This window comes from Nicotiana sylvestris, chromosome 5 (genome assembly GCF_000393655.2).
Source record: "Nicotiana sylvestris chromosome 5, ASM39365v2, whole genome shotgun sequence".
NCBI lineage: Eukaryota > Viridiplantae > Streptophyta > Magnoliopsida > Solanales > Solanaceae > Nicotiana > Nicotiana sylvestris.
Genome location: NC_091061.1, coordinates 50,338,425 through 50,360,583, shown reverse-complemented (window position 1 = coordinate 50,360,583; position 22,159 = coordinate 50,338,425). Strand labels below are relative to the sequence as shown.

General features: G+C 40.1%; 1 protein-coding gene across 1 annotated transcript; it reads right to left on the bottom strand.

Annotated features, from left to right (window-relative positions):
- Window positions 1-3,867: 3,867 nt before the first annotated feature.
- LOC138868638 (uncharacterized) lies at window positions 3,868-5,144 on the bottom strand. Its single transcript, XM_070146201.1, has 4 exons — window positions 4,932-5,144; window positions 4,723-4,824; window positions 4,252-4,617; window positions 3,868-3,933 (listed from the first exon to the last, which is right to left on the bottom strand). Exons 1-4 carry the CDS (start codon window positions 5,142-5,144, stop codon window positions 3,868-3,870), a joined length of 747 nt encoding a protein of 248 aa, XP_070002302.1.
- Between the last annotated feature and the right edge of the window lie 17,015 nt (window positions 5,145-22,159).

Genomic DNA, 22,159 nt, shown 5'->3' with positions numbered 1-22,159 from the left:
AAGAAAACCTTCTCTTTTCAAAACATGTTTCAAAACTTGTAAAGAATGATAGATTTTTTGGAGTTTTTCAAGGTTGTTTTGAGTATGAACTTTTCAGAGGAAATAGAACCTTTTCAGTAAATTACTAATAAAAATGTGTATCCAAATCTGTATATTTCAGAAAGATTGAGCCTATATATAGGTTGCCTATGGGAAAGATATCTTTTTAGCATATTTCTTATCCTAAGGGATAATAGTACACTCCTTGGTACAGCTGTCCTATTATTCCAACATCTTTTTAACAACTGGGACATTTGTACCCTTTTCTAGGATATTTTTGAATTTTATCTTAAGTAGAAAACCCTTTTTACCCCTTAGTTACTATATCATAACTTTTAAATTCAAATAAACCCCTAAGGTTCCCTTAATTTCCAAATCAAGCTAAACAAAACTAGAAAGCATCAAAAACCCATATTAATGCTGAAACAAAACATGTTGTTTCATTCAATCTTAAAACTAACCAATTGATCAATTGCTTATTTAATTAACCCTAAAGGACACTAAAACCAAACTACACTGATAAAAGAAACCTAATTAATCTAATTCAAGTTTTCATCAATTAGACAACAAATAGAAACATGAAGAAGAAGAAGAGATCAAGCAAACAGTTTTTACTTCTAATATTAACCCTAATTAATCTAAAGAAATCAGAATTAACTACCATATTTAACATGCTTCACATGAAACCAATTCATAATAAACCCTAGATTAACATGGAATCAAACCAAACTTAAGGCTAATCGAACAATGTGTTCAAAAACATGAATGAAACTGCTAATTATCCTATAAGCTAGGTCGACCCTGAACTAAACCAAATTAGCAAAATAAATGAAACTTTGAACAAAAAACGGAATGATTCCGAAACCAAAACAACCTAATGCAGCCTAGAACAAAATTACTAACTAAACAATCCGAAGAATAATCAATTTTTTACAAAACTGAAAATCAAGCTATGAGGAAAACTGACTCGACATTTGAAAAAGAAAGAAGGGGAAGAGAAAGAAGAAAAGAAAGGGGAAACAAACGACAGAACCTTACCATGGTGACTGGAAGAAACAATCGACAGAAACCTTTGAATTCCGTCTTCGCCTTGACCAACGAAAGTCTTTTCTTTCAAGAGATCCGACTTTGCATGGCTTTGACTGGATCTCCATGAAAGAAAGGACTTCTGGGAGCCTTAACATTAAAAGAAAAGAGAAGCAGAGGAGCTTTGGGGTCGATTTTGGGAAGATTAAGGTTTCTAGGTTTGACTCTTAGATCTGAAATTCAAACCAATAAGCGGGGATTTTGGAAGGACTAGTTGGGAATCTAAGACGAGGAGGGGAAGGGAGTCTGTGGTATTAAAATGGTGAGGTTTGGAGCATTTAGGGTTTTCAGCCAGATTTTCAATCCAATATTCGAACAGCTTGGGCATGATTCGAAGGAAAGGTAGTGAAGATTTGGAATAGGGAGGTGAAGGGGAGTTCATGGTGTCATTTTTGGGGCGATTGGACCACCGGAACCGCCGTGAGGCGATTTCCTGTAGTGGTTTATGGTGGAGGTGACGTGGGATTTATGAGCGGTTAGGGCTTCTTAGGGTGAAGGTGAGATACGGAAGAAATAAAGTGAATTGTTTGTTTTGGGGGTGGGTCGACTCGATTCAGATAGTTATAAGATGAAGGATCGTTTAGTTCCGTACCATTGGATTGATAAAATCCAACGGCTCTGATCAAGTCCACATGAAACGGTGTCATTTGGGGTTAAACGGGGCTGGGCCGAGTTAGCTGGTGTTTTGGCCTGGGTTTGGGTAGGATTTGGACTGGTTTGGGTCAAATTTTGGGGTCTTTGGTTAATTAACCTAATTCTGAAAAATCCTTTTAATTCCTTTTCTTTTCCCTTTATTTTAATTAAAAATCCCAATAATTAAAAATTCTAAATTATCTAAAAATATGAAATTAAACTATTTAACTAATTATAAAAATTACAAACACCACTTAATTCTAAATTAAAAGAGAAAAATCAATAAACTAAAAATTAAAAGATAAAAAATGTAAAATGAGTTATTTTTTGTGATTTTCAAATTTTATAAAACAAATAATTACTGATTAATTCTAAAAATGTAAAAACAAATCCTAAATGCAATGCATAATATTTTTTGTATTTTTTTGTGATTTAAATAAATTAAACATGCATAGAAAAAATGCAAATAACAACAACAACAACCCAGTAAAATCCCACATAGTGGGGTCTGGGGAGGGTAATGTGTACGCAGACCTTACCCCTGCCTCGATAGGGGCAGAGAGGCTATTTCCGATAGACCCTCGGCTCAGAAAGACAAAAATAAAATAAAAAAACAAGAAAAAAAAATTCATTTGTAACTCCAGTAGAAACCGTAATAGTAATAGAAGCATAAAAACCAAAAGATGAATGATATGCAATAACAGTAACCAGAATCTAAGGCTCGGGGCTAAGATAAACAACAAGAATAGTGTGGGTTTAACATAAACTGCAAGCCATTTAAGATCAACCCTAATACAACCCCGCCTCACCCCCGGTATGAAGAGGAAAGCTTTACTACCGGAAAGCTTTACTACCCCTATCCTACAACCCTAATGCTTGACCTCTAGGCCTTCCTATCAAGGGCCATGTCCTCGGAAATCTACAGTCGAACCATGTCCTACCTGATTACCTCTCCCCAATACTTCTTAGGTCTCCCTCTACCTCTTCTCGTACCCACCACGGTCAACCACTCACACCTCATCACCGGTGCATCAAGGCTTCTCCTTTGCACGTGCTCGAACCATTTGAGCCTCGCTTCCCGCATATTGTCATCCACAGGGGCGACGCCTACCTTCCTCCGAATATCTTCATTCCTAATCTTGTCTATACTAGTGTGCCCGCAAATCCACCTCAACATCCGCATCTCTGCTATTTTCATCCTCTGGATATGGGAGTTCTTAACCGGCCAACACTCTGCCCCATACAACATGGCTGGTCTAACCACAACTCTATAAAACTTACCTTTGAGTATCGGTGGCACTTTCTTGTCACACAAGGATCCAGATGCAAGCCTCCATTTCATCCAGCTTGCCCCTATGCGGTGAGTGATGTCCTTGTTGATCTCTTCGTCCCCCTGAATCATCGACTAAGGTACTTGAAGCTATCTCTCTTGGGGATGACCTATGACCAAGCCTCACGACCCCGCCTACTTCCCTCGACTTAACGCTAAACTTGCACTCCAGGTACTCTGTCTTAGACCTGCTCAATTTGAAACCCTTAGACTCGAGAGTATGTCTCCATACCTCCAATCTCTCGTTAATACCGACCCTCATCTCGTCAATTAGAACTATGTCATTAGCAAGTAACATACACCATGGCACCTCCCCTTTAATATGGTGTGTCAAAGCATCCATCACCAAGGCAAATAACAACGGGCTAAGCGTAGAGCCTTGGTGTAATCCCATAACAATCGGGAAATGCTCCGAGTCGCCTCCCACAGTCCTAAGCTTAGTCATAGCTCCATCATACATGACCTTGATCTCTCGTATGTAGGCTACCGGAACGCCCTTCGCCTCAAGACATCTCCAGAGCAGCTCCCTAGGAACCTTATCATATGCTTTTTCCAAGTTAATAAATACCATGTGCAGATCCTTCTTCTGATCCCTGTACTGTTCCACTAACCTCCTAATAAGGTGGATAGCTTCCGTAGCGGAGCGGCCCGGCATGAACCCAAACTGATTGTCGGACATAGACGTTGTCTTCCTCACCCTCACCTCTACCACCCTCTCCCAGACTTTCATGGTATGGCTAAGTAACTTGATACCCCTATAATTGTTACAACACTGGATATCACCTTTGTTCTTGTACAACGGCACCACTGTGCTCGACCTTCATTCCTCCAGCATCCTCTTCGTCCTAAAAATTACATTGATACAACCCAGTCAGCCATTCCAATCCTGCTCTACCCACATATTTCCAAAACTCAACCGGAATTTCATCTGGCCCGGTCGCTCTACCCCTACTCATCTTATGCAAAGCCTCCATGATCTCCTCTACCTTAATGCGCCTGCAATACCTAAAATCTCGGAGACTCTCCGAATTCCCCAAGTCCCCTAGCGCTATATACCGGTCCCCCTCCTCATTAGGAAGACTATAAAAGTATGTCTACCATCTCTGCTTAATCTAGGACTCCCCCATCAATACTCTACCATCCTTGTCTTTGATGCACCTTACTTGGTCCAGATCCTGGGCCTTCCTCTCCCTCGCTTTAGCCAGCCGAAACAACTTTCTTTCCCCGCCTTTCTCCCCTAATTCCTCGTATAGAAGGCTAAACGCTGCATTCTTAGCCTCCGTGACCGCCAACTTTGCCTCCTTCCCAGCCACTTTATACCCTTCTCTATTTTCACTCCTCTCCTCCTTGCTTGTGCTCCCTGTTAACTTTGCGTACGCTACCTTCTTCGCCTCCACTTTACCTTGGACTATGCCATTCCACCACCAGTCTCCTTGGTGCCTACCAAAAAACCCTTCGATACACCTAGCACCTCTCTCGCCACCTCCCTCACATAGTTTGCCGTCGTTGACCACATAGTGCTCGCGTCTCTACTACTCCTTCAAGCTCCCATAGCAAATAACCTCCCCTCCAAATCTTGGGCTTTATCCTTGGTTAAAGCTCCCCATCTAATCCTCGGTTGGCCATGAGTATACCTCTTCTTCCTCATCATCATAATGTCGATATCCATCACTAATAGCATATGCTAAGTTGCGAGGGTCTCTCCCTTGATAACCTTGCAATCCTTGCACAACCCTCTATCATGCCTTTTGAGAAGAAGGTAATCGATTTGAGTCTTCACCGCCGAACTTCGAAAAGTAACCAGATGCTCCTCCCTCTTCGGGAAAGTCGAGTTCGCAATCACCAGCTCGAAAGCCTTAGCGAAGTCTAATAGCGAAATACCTCCTCCGTTCCTATCCCCAAGGCCAAAGCCACCATTCACCTTGCCATAACTACCAGCAGCCGCCCCAATATGGCCATTAAAATCCCCTCCAATAAATAACCTTTCAGTAGGTGGAATACTACATACAATTTCGTCCAAGCCCTCCCAAAAGCGCCTCTTAACCTCCTCATCCATGACCGTTTGCAGCGCGTAAGCGCTAACGACATTGAGGGATAGAAAAAATGCAAATAATTAAGAAAATTCTACAAATATTCCTAAAATGGCAAATATTTAACCAAAAAACCTATTTTTCTTGGGATTTTATAAGAGCAATTCATATAGGGCAAAATCACGTGCTCACACCTGCGGTGCGAGGTGGATCAATGTCGAAACTATGAAAGCCATCTCGAAAAATAGGTAACCTCCATTTTGTGTTGTTGTATGCTTCCCTTTTCACTTTCGGAGAATAATATATCGATATTTCAGTTAGAGAGCAATATAGAGGAGCTGGAACAACTCTGGGGCGATGTTGGCTAGGTCAAGCGTGAGTTTAACGAGGTGAAGGCTCAGGTAGATGCCCAAGTTGCAACCAAGGAGGGTGCTTTGGCTAAGGCTTCTGCCCTTGTGGTGCAAATCCAAAACGCTCGTGAAAACGATTCTGTCCGAGCGAATTGTGATCACAAGGCTCGAGTCTGAGCTTTTGTAGGTGAAGGCCAAGGTTGTGCATGCCCAGGATGAGGCTATAATGAGCCGTACTAAGGCTGACTAGAAAGTGGTGTTCTATTTCAAGGGCACTGCTAATGCTAGAATCGAGATGAGGAAGGCTCTTGACCATGAGAGCAGTAATAACGAGTATGTGAGGTGTAAATCTCGGAGGGAAACCCTCGAGGAAATTCATGCCAGGGGCTTTGATCTCTCGGAAGAGATAAAGCAGGCGAAGGCGGAAGAATATGATGCTAAAGTCCTTCTATCCGATGTCTAGGGTAACGAGGATGGGGCTAACGGGCCATAGTCCCCAAGTGGGATGTAGATTTTCTTTTCTATATCCGTATATAGTTCTTTCAGATTACGTTGTAAATGGAGCTTGTATTTTTCGCATGTATGTATAAAGAGGAAACCTCGTGGTTTTGTTTTTCCTGTATTTCTTTTTTCCTATATTTTAGCTAGATGAACTGGTCTTTGAGTAAAAAGGAATCCTTAGATACATAGTATGGCCTTGGGGCTCATTACGCTTGCTCATAAGCTCTTGCGCGCTTGGTCGATGCGACCTTTTAGTATAAGTCGACATTCAAGCTCTTATGCTTGTGCTCTTAGTTATATTTGTTCAACTGTTTTCAGTTTAGTCTCTGAGTCAGGTATTGACTAGAGCTCATTTGACCCTCATGTTTTTGAACTTCAAGCTGGCCCTTAGGCTCTTACGCGTTGGGTCAGTACAACCATTTGTTTGGGCTGGCAACAGTGGCTCTTACTCTTTGGGTAGACGTGACTTTTTATGTGGGTTGGCGATAGTGGCTCTTATGCCTTGGGTCGATGCAACCTTTTACGTGGGCTGGCGATAGTGGCTCTTACGCCTTGGGTTAATGCGACCTTTTATGTAGGCTTTATTTTCCCTCGATAAGGATTTTTTTGAAATAGTGTTTGCCTGGCTTTTTGACAGTTTAATAAAAAACCTCGATTGGGAGTCGTTATATGGCGATGATCGAGCACCTTGGGAGGTTTGGCTTGGAGGTTGAGTATCTCGAAGCCTGTGTTTAGGAGCTGACATGGTCGAAGCTCTTTTTCCTATGTCGAGGGTAGCCTGTTTAACCGGTTCTTATCGAAGTATATTCGAAGTAATTGAAGGCCTGCAATTTTATAGCGATGGTCGAGCATCCCCGAGTTGCGTTAGTTTGGCTAGTACAGCCTAATGAGCGTAGTTATTTGTGTTTGGATGGAGCCTTTCAGACCCGAGTGAAGTAGTTTCGGTGTTTATATCGAGGGTATGCCTTTTTAGGGGTCTTACAAGTTCGATATATAGCCTTAACATTTAGATCAAGTTTATGCCTTTAGTAAGGTTTTACAAGTTTTACATGCCTTGGAGGTCTGATAGTTTTGGATACTTGGTACAAGTATGGTTTATGCCTTGCTTGAGGTCTTACAGATATTGTTATTGCCTTATATAGGTCATACGAGACCGAGGCTACCCGCATGTGTTCTTACGGCCTCGGGTTTTGATAAGTCGATGTAGATGGTAGTTGATGGCAGTCCCCGAGTCGTTGAGGATTTCTCTACTTGGGAGCCATTACTTGTAAACTTGGTATTGCCTCATTGAGGGCTTACGATTTCGGAGTTCCCGACCAGGAGGCCATGTGGCCTTGAGTTTTTTACGCCATCCCCGAGTGTTCGGGACAGTTTTGGATATGGAACCACTTTGTGATCTTGATGTTGCCTCATTGAGGGCTTACGAGTTTGAAGCTCCGACCTAGGGGTCATACTATTTTGAGTTGTTGACGCTAGTCGCGAGTATTCAGAACGTTTTTTCGGCTCTAGGGCCATTTTTTGCAAAACATATCGAGCTTTCTTGAAACGCAGGATGCTTTTGGTAAGTATTCTTTGATTACATGGTAGAAGTATACATGCCTTTGCTGTTAAGGGCCCAGTTGTTCTATGCGCACACGGTTCATTCGACCGTTTGGCCTGGTACATTATTTTCCTATCGAGACCCCATTCGGTATATCTTGGCTTCTCCGAGTAGGTGTCATTCTGGGGGAATGCTCCCCAGTATTCGAGATTGATTACAAAAGAAGCCTTGAATACTTGTTGAGACTTCCTTAGGTAGCATATGTGTATTGCCTCGTTAAAAACCTTACCGGTAAAACCCATTCTTGGGATGAAATCTCGGTCAAAGGAAAAAAGTAAAACACATGTTTTTTGAAACCTAAGGCCTGCGAGTTGGAAAGTGCTTTGGCCGTTTCAATTGGATACCTGTATTCAGGTTAGTGTAGAATGTAATTGAAAGAAAAAAAGGAGACGGTCATACCTTAGTGTAGGATGTGTCGGCGGTGTTTCGAACCCTGATATGTTTTAGTCGCTTGTGATGAGGACGCGGTACAGTCCTCTGCTTTGTTCATTTGGGTACAGCCAAGAACATGCCTCGTGGTCGCTATTTCACTATTTGTTTATCCTTTAGACCCTTTGATAATGGAGATATTGGTGTTTTGGGTTGCACCGGCCACATTGACTGGTCTGGCGGTTTTCCCTTTCGTTGTTTTGTTCTCCGTGTTGAGTCCATTGAGGACTTCGAAAGGCAGTCATAATTTGGTCAAGCAGCTCGAGCTGCTCTGTCACCTTCGATCTAATAATATTGGTCGAGCTACTTGGACCCACAAGAAAAGAAGTTACTAGTGTACCATTATGGGACTGGGATAGAGCCTCGATAAAACTTATCCCTGTCGAGGGATGTTTTTGTTCTCCTAGCCGTGGGTTCCTGCAGGGCACCGATACCTCAAAAGATCGTATGGATGACGTGTTGCGGCTTATCTGCTTCTCTCTTTTTGAACGTCTCTCTTTTCTGGAACTGATTTTTGGCTTGGTCGCTGAGGAATTCTTGGAGATGACCTTTGCTGAGTAGTTGGGCTACCTCTTCCCGGAGTTGTCGACAATCTTCGATTTTGTGACCGTGCGTGTTGTGAAATTCACACACTCAGTTATGGTTCCTTTGTGAAGGGTCTGATTGTACAGGCCAGGCCACCTGGTGTCTCTGATTTTACTGATGGCAAACACGATGTTTGATACATCGACATTAAAGTTATATTCTGACTGGCGAGGTACCTCCGTTGGCTCTATGTACCTATTGAACCTAGCTCTATTGACAAGTCCCCGAGGATTCTGGCCTCGGTCCATCCTTCGATCATTGCGGGGTATGCTATGCCTCAAGGGTATTTCTTTTATCTTCAGTATATGGTGGGTATCTTTCTTTGTTTGGCTTTGGCTCTTTTTCCAAAAGCTTGCTGGAATATACTGAGCCCGAGGGAGCTCCTAGTTGGTCATCTTTGAACCTGATCTTTGACTGGTATCGGTTGCGAATGTCCGACCAGGTCACATCAAGATGCTTGACTAGGTTCTGTTTCAGCTGCTTCGAATCCACCGAGCTTCGTTCATTCAAACCTTGAGTGAAGGCTTGCACTGTCTAGTCGTCGGAGACTAGTGGTAGTTCTATCCGTTCCATTTGAAAGCGAGATACGAAATCTTGCAGCATCTCATTCTCCCTCTGCTTGATTTGAAGATGTCGGATTTCCTTGTTGCTACTTTGATGGCACCGGCATGTGCCTTTATGAAAGAGTCTGCCAGCATGGCAAATGAGTCTGTAGAGTTAGGAGCTAGGTTGTGATGCCACATCATTGTCCCTTTCGAGAGTGTTTCCCCGAACATTTTTATCAAGACAGACTCGATCTCGTCGTCTTTTAGGTTGTTGCCCTTCACTGCACAAGTGTAAGCAGTAATGTGCTCGTAGGGGTCTGAGGTTCCATTGTATTTCGGAAGGTCTATCATTCTGAACTTCTTTGAAATGAGTTCTGGAGCCGCTTCCTCTTAGAATGGCCTTTGTATGAACTTCTTTGAATCTACACCTTTCAGGATCGAGGGTGCGCCAAGAATTTGGTCGACCCTGGAGTTGTATGTCTCGACCTTTTTGTCGTTGGCTTCTATCTTCTTCTCGCCTGATTGGATCCTCTTGGTGAGGTCCTTGTTGTTGTGGATGGTGGGGTCGTTTTCTGACCCGTTGTTGCTTGATCTCTCCGGTACCTGCTCGGCTGGGGGAGCCGTCCTCGGCGCTACCGTGCTAGGAGTTTTCTGGTGACTTTGCAGCTGAGCAATCGATAGCTATTGTGCCTGCAATATTTCAAAAATAACGTGAAGGTTATTCCCGTTCTTCCCTAGCAGGGGTTTTCTAAGCTTCTTGGTGGTCTCCTTGGTGCACCTCCTATTAGTGTGGGAGCTTATATCGATATGTTGGTCATCGCGTGAGACCGCGTCCACGGGAATTGGTTCTGCTGCATTCTCAGGTTTTCGTGGTGGTACACCGATGCCTAGAATATCCATACCATTTTCTCCGTGGTCCTCAAGATTGTTGTTTCTGCCTCCATTTTTCGAGTCAGACATTTTGACCTGAAATCAAAGATCTCGGACAAGAAAAAGTGTGAAAGATGACTTGTGTTGTGTAGTAAAACCAGCAAGAAAATAATCACTATTATATTTAGCCCCCCGGTGGGCGCCAAACTATTTACCGTGAAAATGGTAATAACAATTAAATTTGATTTTGTAGTTCTAAAAATACGTGATCTGATTTAATGCTAGTTATTAAGGCAATAGATGCTAAGTGAGGTACTTGGAATCAAGATATGAGCTTAAGACAAGATGTTAACCAAACCGAATCACTGTCAATCGAGGCCTCGAGATTACTTATTCAGGGCCTCGGGGTTGAGACTGATGTTCGCCAGGGGTGGTCGATGGAGACAAACAGTTATAATAAAATCAATAATGGCTCTTTATGGCCAATAATAAACAATAAATAGAACACAATAGATATAAGCAATAAATGAAGTGATGAGACCAAGAGAATGTGTTAGAGAGCAGAAAGAATGTTCTTGTGTATTTAGTATTGAGCATTAGGTCTCTACAAAATGACAAGGATCCCTTAATATATGAGGGTGAATCCCAACATAGTACAAAAAACATTAATTACAAAGATATGGGGCTGGTACAACCATTTAATGCCTTGATTCGATTTTTTGGTTAGTCCATTAGACTTGGCCAGCTATATGCACGCGCCTTAGGAACTTCACCTTGATCCGCCAAGACCAATAATTTGCACTGCCTCGTGGCCGGTCTTCATTTACGGTACCTCGAAGTCGACCTCCGAGAACCCTTGGAGTCAAACGCTGAAAATCCTCGAGATGCCTCGATGATCGTAAAATAGAACTGTCGATTTTGCCATATACAAGGGTCTTATTAGGTTCAGTAAGAAGGGAAAGCTGAGCCGAAGATTTATTGGCCCGTTCGAGGTGTTGCAGTGAGTTGGGGAGGTTGCTTATGACCTTGCCTTGCCTCCTAGCCTAGCAGAAGTTCATCTAGTGTTCCATGTTTCTATGCTCTAGAAGTATCCCGGTGATCCGTCTTATGTGTTATATTGTAGCTCAGTCTAGTTGCACAAGGACTTGTCCTATATTGAGGAGCCAGTGGCTAATTTGGACAGGCAGGTGCGGAAGTTAAGGTGAAATCAAATTACTTCAGTGAAGGTTCAGTGGAGGGGTCAGCCGGTCGAGGATGCGACTTGGGAGACAAGCATGATATGCGCATCCCTTATCCTCATATTTTCACCACTTTAGGTGTGTCTCTATGCTTATCCATATGCTTATGCTTATGTGAGGCAGAAGCTAGGCCACGCACTTTGTTCATTGCGAACGCATAGTGTCATTCACGATCGCATAAGTCTGAGGGCCAGTGCGTCGAGTTCACAAAGAGTTTTCCATTTTCGAGTAAGGTTAATTTCTGGGCAGCTGAGTTGTGCTTCGTGTACACGGGGCTATTTCCCGATTGCGATTAAATAGCACCTGGGCAGATTTAAACATTTCAAAATCGAGGGTTTGCCATTTTCTTCATAACTTGAGATAGAGACTCGAATTGAGGCGAGGTTTGGAGAGCTTTTCAAAGGAAACATTTGGGTATGGATTCTTTACTTGTTTTTTTATTAATATCCACTAATCCATCGTTAATTTCGTCGTCTCATTAAGTATTTGGGTTAAACATTTTGGGGAAAAAGTTGAAAAGTTCTTAAACCGAATTTTGGGGTTTTGATTGAGGTTTTGGTATCGGATTTGACTAATTTTGGTATGGGTGACCTTGTGATTGAATGGGCGTTCGTATTTTGTGACTTCTACTGGATTCCTAGATGTGGACCCGAGTTGACTTTTTGGGGTGATTTTCTAATTTCTTGTTAAAGTCTTGATTTCATTAATTAGGTTAGTTGCTTATAGTTATATTTGTAGTATGTAATTTCTATTGGCTGGATTTAGGCCATTCAGAGTCGGAAAGTCGAGGAAAAGGCATTCTTATTGATTGATTGAGCTTGGTTTGAGGTAAGCGTTTTGCCACACCTTGTATGGGGGAAATCCCCATAGGATTTGGTATTATTATGATAATTTGTTTTATGTAAGTGTCATGTATGTGTGGTGACGAATGTGCAGATGGACGAATTGTTAAAACTCCAATTTTTGCTGAATAGTAACCTCTTATATCTTAATTGAGTTATCCCTGCATGTGTAGTTATCATGTTTAGTCTAATTTCACATGTCTACGTGTCTTAAATGCTTTATTTGAAATCTATGCAGCATGCTTAGTTGAATTCATGTTTTCCTTCATTTTGTGTTTAGTCTTTAGCTGCTGTGAATTCGTTGTTCCATCGGTTTCGAACTGTGTGTTTACTTTTGGGACTACGAGGTGGTATCCCGGAGATCCCCTGTTCCATATTTACTTTTGGCACTACTAGGCGGTACCTCATGAGATCCCTTGTTGCATATTTACTTTTGGGACTACAAGGCAGTACCTCGAGAGATCCCCTATTGAGTATTTACTTTTGGGACTACGATGCGGTACCTCGGGAGTGCCCCCTATTGTTTACCCCTATTTGTTGTGCAGTTTCCTCTTTTATATTCCTCATTGCTAAAATCTCAATCTCTCATTATATTACTATATACTACTTTAATTATTAAATCCAAGTAGGGCCCTGAACTGACCTCGTCACTACTCTACCGAGCTTAGGCTTGGCCTTTAATGGGTACCGTTGTGGTGTACTCATGCTACTCTTCTTCACATGTTTTGTATGTAGATCCAGGTACCTCCCAACAGTGCTACTATTAGTAGAGAGTCGTGCTACTGCTACAGAGACTAAAAGGTATATTTGCTAGCATCCGCAGACGTCGGAGTCCCCCTCTATCCTTTTATGTTGTTTCTTCTTTATTTTTCCTAGATGTTGTTGTATAGAGACTGTTAGAACAATTCGTTAGAGCTTGTGACTTGTGGCTACCGGGTTTTGGGAGTTGTCTATACCCGAATTTTTGGTTTACTTTCATATGCCAAGCGGCAACTTTCCTTCTTTATCTAAATATATTCTGATGTTGTTAAGATTTAGCCGTTATTTCTATTATTATTTCATTTATTCTGCAACTATTAGGCTTACTTAGTATTAGAGGCTAGGTTCCATCACTGCATCCTACGGAGAGAGATTTAGGTCGTGACAAGGTTGCTCATATTATTCATCGGACACATACTATCATCTCATGCTATGCAATTATTTCATCTCATACCCTATGTGTGCACTACAATCCCATGCCTATGGTACATGAGACTTTGGACCTCTAGTTGGTGGTTCTAGACTCAGCTTAGGTTACTTAAAATGACAAAACTAGGCGACAATCAAAACATATAGGACTTCACGTAGCTCAAGTTAGCCATCACAAATAAGCAACAAATGCACACGGGCAATTTAGGCAATATATAATTTTAGAATCATAACTTAAAGTCCTATAGGCAGGGTTTCTAGATGATTCTAGATTTCCAGCAATGTACAGACAATGAATTTTAGCATATTAAGGCGTTGCAAATTCTACAAGCGTGATTTCTAAATTGTTGGTGCAAGGAGGCAGTAAAACTGTCCGAATTACATGTGCTGATGTGATAGGCATGTTTATTAGGCAGGCGACAATGTCCTATCGGTAGGATTTCTAGTAATTAACAACTAAAATTGATTTTTATTTACTTTACTCCTATAGGCATGTCGTCCAAGTGTGGCAATGCGACGGAATGACAATGTTATTGATTAGTTGATTGAGATCCTATAGTCATGATGTCTAAAGGAGCAACGTGCTAAGAGAAATAGAAGTAGTTGATTGATTAATTGAAACTCTATAGACATGGTATCTAGGTGGACATTAGCAAAACATGTGTTATTGTATCATATAGGCATGGTATCTAGAAGCATTTAGTAGTACACATGGAAATAAAAATAGCAATTACTTGAGCCAACATGTCTTGACAAGTTAAGTGAAGTGTGTGCACGATTACTATAGACATGCTTTCTATTAGTGTACAACACACTAAACTAAATAACATATAAGGCATGCTGAATGAAATAGCAAATATAACACATAAACCCTTTTTCTACCCTTTTACACAAGCACTAGAATACCCCAGCCCCCTTTTTCATTAATCTCCCCATCATTCAGTTTACAAATAGTTACAGGCCTAGAATGAAATAATACATACTTAAAGATGAAAAACTATAGACGAAAACAAGTACAAACCCGCTAAGGGAATCATAGGACAAATACAAAGTAATCTGGGGATATCCAAGGCCTTCAATAGCCTAACTCCCGGACAAAGCAGCATGCCCAAACCATAGGCTCACAAGAAAACAACTAGAGTTCCTTTGAATCCAGTGACCAAGTTCAACAACACATATGGCCCTCTTCCAGGCCCAACAGTTAACTTACTTACCCAAATAGATGCCAAACTTGACCAAACGAGTAGCAAACGACTAATAGAATCAATTGGACAACTTAAACACTCAGTTCTTAAAAGTGAAAGTAGTAGCAACTCCGGTCAAGGTATAAACAAAATCATGCTAAATTGGAAGGCATACAAGACACATATAAGGCAAATTTATACTCATAGTTCTAATGACAAAGTTTGAAAGTGGCTTATTTGACTACATAGGATAGTAAACCATTCTGAAAAGTTTCTATAATGAAACATGATTCAGAGTCATTCTAGGGAACCTTAGATGAACGTCTAGAAGATTCAGGCAAGAAGCAATCAAAGTACAGTCAACACATAGAAGGTTCATCATAGAAAACCAATGAAAAGAACAACTTAATAGAGCAAAACTCATGATCAGACGACTGCTTAATGAAACAGGGAAATCTTAGCATGCTGAACACTAATCATAATACAAAAGGCATGTTATTCTTCAAAATCAAGATACGATAGTATTGAACCTGATACTAGTTGTGCAATATGTCATGACCCAAACTGATGGGCCAAGACGGGTGCCTGAGTCCTACCTGTCAAAAACCCCTAAGCATGCGTCTAAGATATGAATCTGAATAACATCTGATGCATTACGAAAATAACTTACATGAAGGAAACCTACCATCAAGGCATATGTATGTATACATGCAGAATACAGTGGGTGAGCCGGCATGGCTGCAATAGACAACTATACATCCAAAACTGAAAGCCAACAAGGCTAAATACAACCCAACTAGACATACTGTCTACAAACCTCTAATAGAAACATAACTCTACAAATACGGGACTGAGCCACATCATACTCATACACATATATATACAAACGTATCATACCAAATCAAAAGCAGCTTCGGATGAAGTGGAGCACACCAACTTTCGCTGATCAGGGATACTAAGAAGGGGGACCGTTAGCTTGCCTACCTATACCTACGAGCATGGAACGCAAGCCCCGTGAAATAGGGCGTCTATACAAAAAATGTACTGAGTATGTAAGGCATGAAAATTAGTACGTAAAAGACATATATGAAACATAAAATACAGAAACACATCTTTAAATCTGAATAACTTTATTAATTCTGAAACATTTATAATGTCATGAACGTTCGTATAAATGTTGTGCTATGAATATGTATGGGTGTACATAATATCATCAAGCCACTAAGGGCATCCCATCATATCGTCTCGGCCACTATGGGCAACATCATCAACATATACCAGCTGATCGGGTGGTGGTGCGTATATAATGCCGTAACCTTTTCACATATCCCATATACATATATTTACATATATAACTCCATCTGGTCATAGGTAAATGCACATGTATAAATGAGTGAAATGCATGAAAAATACGTAATAATCTTAATATTTCTTTCAGATAAACTTTTTCAACTGTGCATTATTCTAAGACCCATGAGCAGAAGATAATAATATTTTTCATGGGGAATCAAGAATATGGACACCCCTAGTATCGCTATGAATAGAGTATTTTATGAAAACTGTGCATTTGCTCGTTTCTTTAGTATAATTTGGACCATACCAAAAGAAAGAAGGGATGACCTTGACATACCAGGAGTAGGGAAAACACCGTATTGTTGATACTCACTTTTCCCTATATATTTAGCATATATATGCATATATGAGCATGCACAAGGTTTTTATAATTTTAAGGATTTAAATTGATTTATTTTCTCCCCTTTTATTCATAAAATCCCCAATAAATATTTTCTAAATTATTGCTATGATAATTTATTCATTTAATTTCTATACTTATGCCAAAATATGACTAATATAATTTTTATGCATTTTTTTAATTACATTTGGTATTTTGTAAGCTAAATTGCATATAATTGCAATGTTAGCCCATTTAAGGTATAATTATATTTTATATGCGTAAAATTGGTACTTATGTATTTTAAATCATTTTGGCACATTAAATTATTTTTCAGAAATTACCTATTATTTATTATAAATTAAAGCAGGGAAAGTGGCTATTTAAATAATAGCCAGATTTGGCTTTCAATTTTAGCCAAAATCGGACCCCTCCCCAGCCCAATCTCCTGCCCAATTAAACTGATCCAAAACCCATAAACACCTACCCAAACCCGGAACCCACCTACCAGGTTGAATCTTGACCGTTGATCTGGGAGATCAACGGTCCACTCCCTTTCCTTTTTAATTCCTAATCGACCCCCTAACCCTACTCATTTTCCAAACCCCCACCTCCTTCAAATGCTATCGTCTCTCTTCTATATTAACCTAACCCTAATCATTCTTCAACCGCCGCCTCCTTCTCCGGTTATCTCCGACGACCACCTTTCAACCCCAAGCCTCCAATGGGTCTTTCATCGCATTGCTCATCATCTCTGAGGACTTCAAGGGTCCTGGTCCATGCCGATTTGGATTTAGGGTTTCTGTTTCTGTTGTTCATGGCTTCTCCGGTGTGATTTTGGGAAAAATCACACCATATATGTTACGATCTGTGAAGTTTACAATAGGTTCTTTCGTTTCTATTTAGGTTTCCTTTGAAACCCTAATTCTCGTTTGAATATCTTAGATTTGTGCTATTTTTAATGCTTTAAATTTGTTTCTTCCTATGTTTTGCTCTATTCTCGAACTTCTTCTGAAAGATCCTCAACTGCAAGCCGTTTTACTTTATTTAAAATTAGGGTTTCTCGGAGTTTCTTCTACACTTGTTTTAACCAATTTCTCTTTATGATTAAACCTCTTTCCTTGCTTATTTTGACTGATCTTATGTTCCTACTGCTTTTTAACTCGCCTATGTTAAAAAGCCTAATTTTTTAAGATCTTCTTTGCTTTGGTTCTGTGTGTTGGCATGACTACTTGATTTTGTTAAGTTTCTGTTTGTCACCATGCTTCTAATGGGTTTTCTACTAAGTCTTTAGCCTACTTATGTCACTTCTGTATGATTGTGTTCATTTTGTTTGTTCATCTCTTTCTTCTTTATGTCCATATGGATGACCTTGCATGTTTGCTATGCCTGATCGTTCTTCTCTATTTATATGTTGAAGTACAGAATCAAGACTCCCTCTTGATTGATTCTGATTTCCTTAATTGATTGTTTGATTTCAAGATTTTCTTTCAAAACCCTAAAATTCTACTTGTATGTTTAAATTGACTGATTCCATTTCCTTATTTGATGTGGTACTTCATTGTTATTGAATCTTTTCCTTAATTGGTATATTGTGTACTTAGACTCAATCATATGCTCTATACTTTTACCACCACTTATATGGTAAAAATCAGTCTTTCTCAACTGATTTTCTTTCCTTGATTGTCTCTGTTGGTATCCGTTTAAGTTGTGATTCCTTGATTAAATAGGGTGTACTTGTATTAATTGGATTCTAATTGTGATTACTTTCAAAATTGTGCTAAACCTTTATTTGTTACATTATTTTCTGCCTATCTTCAAAACTATAAATATCCTAAGTCTTTCATTAACAGACACGAACACTTGGGTTCAAAAACTACCTCTCTTACTAAAAATCTCTGCTCTCTCTCTCTCTCTCTTGTGCTATTTTCTACTGTTAGCCAGCTGCAAGCCAAGGCTAATCATTTGTTCTATCTTGTTCGCTCATTTTGCTTACTTTTCTCTTCACCAGTATGTCTTAGTTTCAATTTGATGTTCCAACAACAACATGTTTCTCTTATTGTTTCAGTTTCTCTTATTTCTAGTTTGCTTCTACTTGTGGTTTTATTGTGAAACTTGTAGTTGAGTTACATTATCAGCATGTTATTGTTATTCCACTTCCTTTAGAATTAGTATACTCCCCTTATGTGTGTTTCTGAGCATGCCTTACCATTTAGTATTTACTTGTTGTGTACTTACCATTCTATATACTATGAATCCCCAAACCCCTATTACCCCTCTATATGTTTGTGTTCTTCCTGACTAGTTTGTGACTATGCTAGTGTCAATTGTTTCTGAGCATGTCTAAACAAGTCCTAAGACCCTTGTTGGGTCATGTTTTTGCAGCCGAATGTCTATGTGTCCCAAACCCCTTGACCCCTGTGTGACTACTGAATTCATTTGGATTATGTAAACTGGCTGTGTGTGATCCTATCTTAAGGTGTTTAAGCTTTGTTTACTACTCCAACCTCTTTTTCAAACAATCTTTGTTGCTTTACTAATTGCTTTCAAAATAGGCTTTCTAATAAAGTCTTTAATAAACCTTTTTCAACTTGTGTTTTGCACTTTCACTTTACTCTTTGTCAATAAGTTCTGCCCCCTCTAACATGTGTACTGCCTTGGGATCCTTTTGAGAGCCCTCTAAACTCTGCCATACTGAGGTTGGCCTTTCCACACTGCACTGGTTCAGTTCTTGGTTGCTAAGTCTAGGTGTAAGCACTACCCCGGGTCCTTGAGACCCTTAGGGAACTTTGATGCACCTAGACTCAGATTTGTCTATGGAATTGAGGCTTATGAGACCATTGGAGGCTTTGGGGAAACATGGGCCTAATTGCAGGCTCTCTATAGAATAGCTTCTTGATTTTCTATTTTACTTATGTAATTCATTCATTGGCATGTAATAATTTATAAACAGATATTTGGGGTATTTAGTAAAGGGTGGGTAGATGCATACTTTAAAGGGTAATACAAGTAGAAATCCTGCTCTTAGGACCTTATCTTTTTAAGTCTGACTGCTTGCATAAGTAGAAAGCATGCTCATAGGTTTGCTCTTTTGAATCTGATTGCTTTGCCTAATAGAAATCATGCCTATAAGATCTCACTTCTAATTCCGTTTGCATCAAGTAGAAATCACATTCATAAGGTTCTGCATTTTGTCATACTAGAAATCATGCTTATAGGTCCCAAACAATCATGCCTTAAATAAGTTCAAATATAGATGTCAGATGTCATGCCTATAGGAATCAACTCCGATTCAATTCTAATAAGTCTTTTTGTATGTTGCTGCAAATTGTCTTAAATCAGTAATACGCCTAGATATCATGCCTATAGGGATCCCTACTCGCAATTCTGTTTGGTAATTTAATTTAGACTAACAAATCAACTTCAGTACGCCTTGTTTATTTTTTTTAAAACTGGTGTTATTAAGTGTTAAACATTTCCTGAAACAAGTTCTTTCAAAATCGCCTCAATCTCATTAGATATAATGCCTATAGGTATTAAAGGAGTTTATTTCGAAAACCTGTTTGTTTCTATAAATACCAGTATTCTGCACATAGGCAAGCCTCAGGCGTTTTCAAAAACTGCATTTCCCTGAAGCTGTCTCTGTCGCTTAACGTTTCTGATTCTAATAAGCTTTTAAAAAATGTCCCTAGGCAACTACTAGGTTATAACTTCTGGGTATAAAAGTTTGGTTTGTTTCTGCATAGTCACTTAGAGATCCTACTTTAGGATTTTGATTAATAAAAACCTTAACTGTGTTTTAGTCGTGCTGCTTGTATGTTTGTTTGATGAAGAAACTTTGAGCCTCTTATTTACTCCCATTATGTGTGAAAGTCCTAAATGTTTTGATTGTCGCCTTAGAGTTTTCGCCTTTCTAAACCTTAGGGGTACATCTAGAACTACCTAAAGGTAGAGTTCCTAACTCCCTCTGGGACCATTAAGAAGGGGCGGGTAGCAACACGCAATAGGAATCAATGACCAAACACTTGCTTTGCATGACCAATAAGGGGATGGGAAGAGTAGACATGTGATATGATGACTACGCGTTAATGTCACGTGTAGTCCCTCATTGAGGAGTGTTTACCAGATATTGCGTGGGGTGATCCTATAGGATAAACAACCTAGGACCACTCTTTACCAAATCCTCTCTCTTTATTTAAAATTGTTCAAACCTTTATCTTGTCACTCGAATTATCTAAAGTGTTTTACTTGTAACTTATTTGATTCAACTATTTATATGGACTAATTTGTAAATATAAGTTCGGTCGGGACCCACAGTTGTGGACCAAGAGGGGTGCGTAACACCTTCCCCTCGATGTTACCTCGAGCCCTTACCCTAATCTTTGGTAATGCAAAGCAACTCAAGAGTTAATCGCTCTAGGTGCCCTAACGCACCATAATCTGTTAGGTGGCGACTCTTCAAATACCTAATTACCAAAAGGAAATGAGTCATTACACCCCGTGAATGTCGAAACCCGGGCCTTTCCCCTATCAAACAGGGGAAGGAAAAAAGGGGGTGCGACAGCATGGCAACTCTGCTGGGGATACCTTTAGGCTCTTACCATAACAAACTTATCTTCTTATGAATTAGTCCAAGCATGTTTTATTCCGTACCTTCTCCCTTATTTGAATTCCACTGTCTACTTATTTTAAGCATTTATGATTTTTTATCCCTGAAACTGACTTGTCTCTTTGTTTTTCGTTTTCTGTAAATGTCTTTTCAATTATTTAAATGCTGTATTTATTTCTTCCTACATAAAAATACATGCCTACATGTTATTAACTGCTGCATAAATCATGCTCCACATCATATTCCCCTCTTGCGTATCAAATCCCATAGAAACGCTTTAATGAGTGGTTGCACTCTTCCTATTTATAACCCTTACATTCGGAAAGGCTTATTTTCGGTAAAACCATCGATCAGCGATGCAGTCGACGGTTCCGTGCCTTTCCCGTCAAGTTGTCCGCTTGAGGGTACTAGTCTAAAACCCCATAGAATCCTTACTCTGTTTAAATTGTGCATGCATCATGGTGAAACCTAGTCGAGTCAGTTATGTTGTCCACATAATGATCCTTTTAGATAAGCCTTATCCAAAGTCCATCGGGTTTTCCATAATCCCAACGGATGCAACCACGTTCTATGCATTAATTTGAAGGACTAAATGCGTATATGCTGATCATAAATGTATAAAATAGTCGAGTCTGGTGGGGGTAAGGCCTAACTTTTTTGTTTTGCAAAAATGAGGCACGAGGTCCCCAGATTCGGTATGGTTAGCAATATCTCTCCATTGTTGATAGATTGGTAGGAAGATCTTTCCTCAACTGACAAGAACCATATGAAAAAGTACCTGGGTAACTTGCCATCCTTGCTAGATATTGAACCAAACAACAAATTGATCGAGGTTGTTACCCTATTCTAGGATAGTGAAAGAGTTGTGTTCCGTTTTGGTGACATAGAAATGACACTGCTTCTAGAGGAAATATGAAGACTTGCAGGGTTGACTTAGGACAGTCTTGGGGTTTGGGTGCCGGAAAACCGTACGAGCAGAGGATTTTTGAAGATGATGGGGCTGATAAAGAATGTCGACCTAGTGTTCTTGAAGGATTCCTACATACCTTTCGAATATCTCTACAAGAGGTATGGCCATAGAAAGTCTTTCTGCACTTATCATGATGAGATTTCCCTCACTTCACTGGGTCACATCCACCACAGAGTGTTCGTGTTCGTTGTGTGCTTTCTAGGGATGATAGTGTTCCCAATGAAAATGGAAGAATCCACACTAGGTTGGCCATGGTCGCCAAAACTCTAATAGAGGGGATTAATGGACAAACATATACCATAGTCCCCATGATCATAGCTAATATCTACAGGGCCCTGAAGCGCTTTCAGAGAGGGGTCAGCATTTCAAGGGTTGCAATTTATTGTTGCAGTTATGGTTGTTGGAGCATCTCCAAAAGGGTCGCTATCACCAAAAAATTTCACGAAGGGCTTGGAACA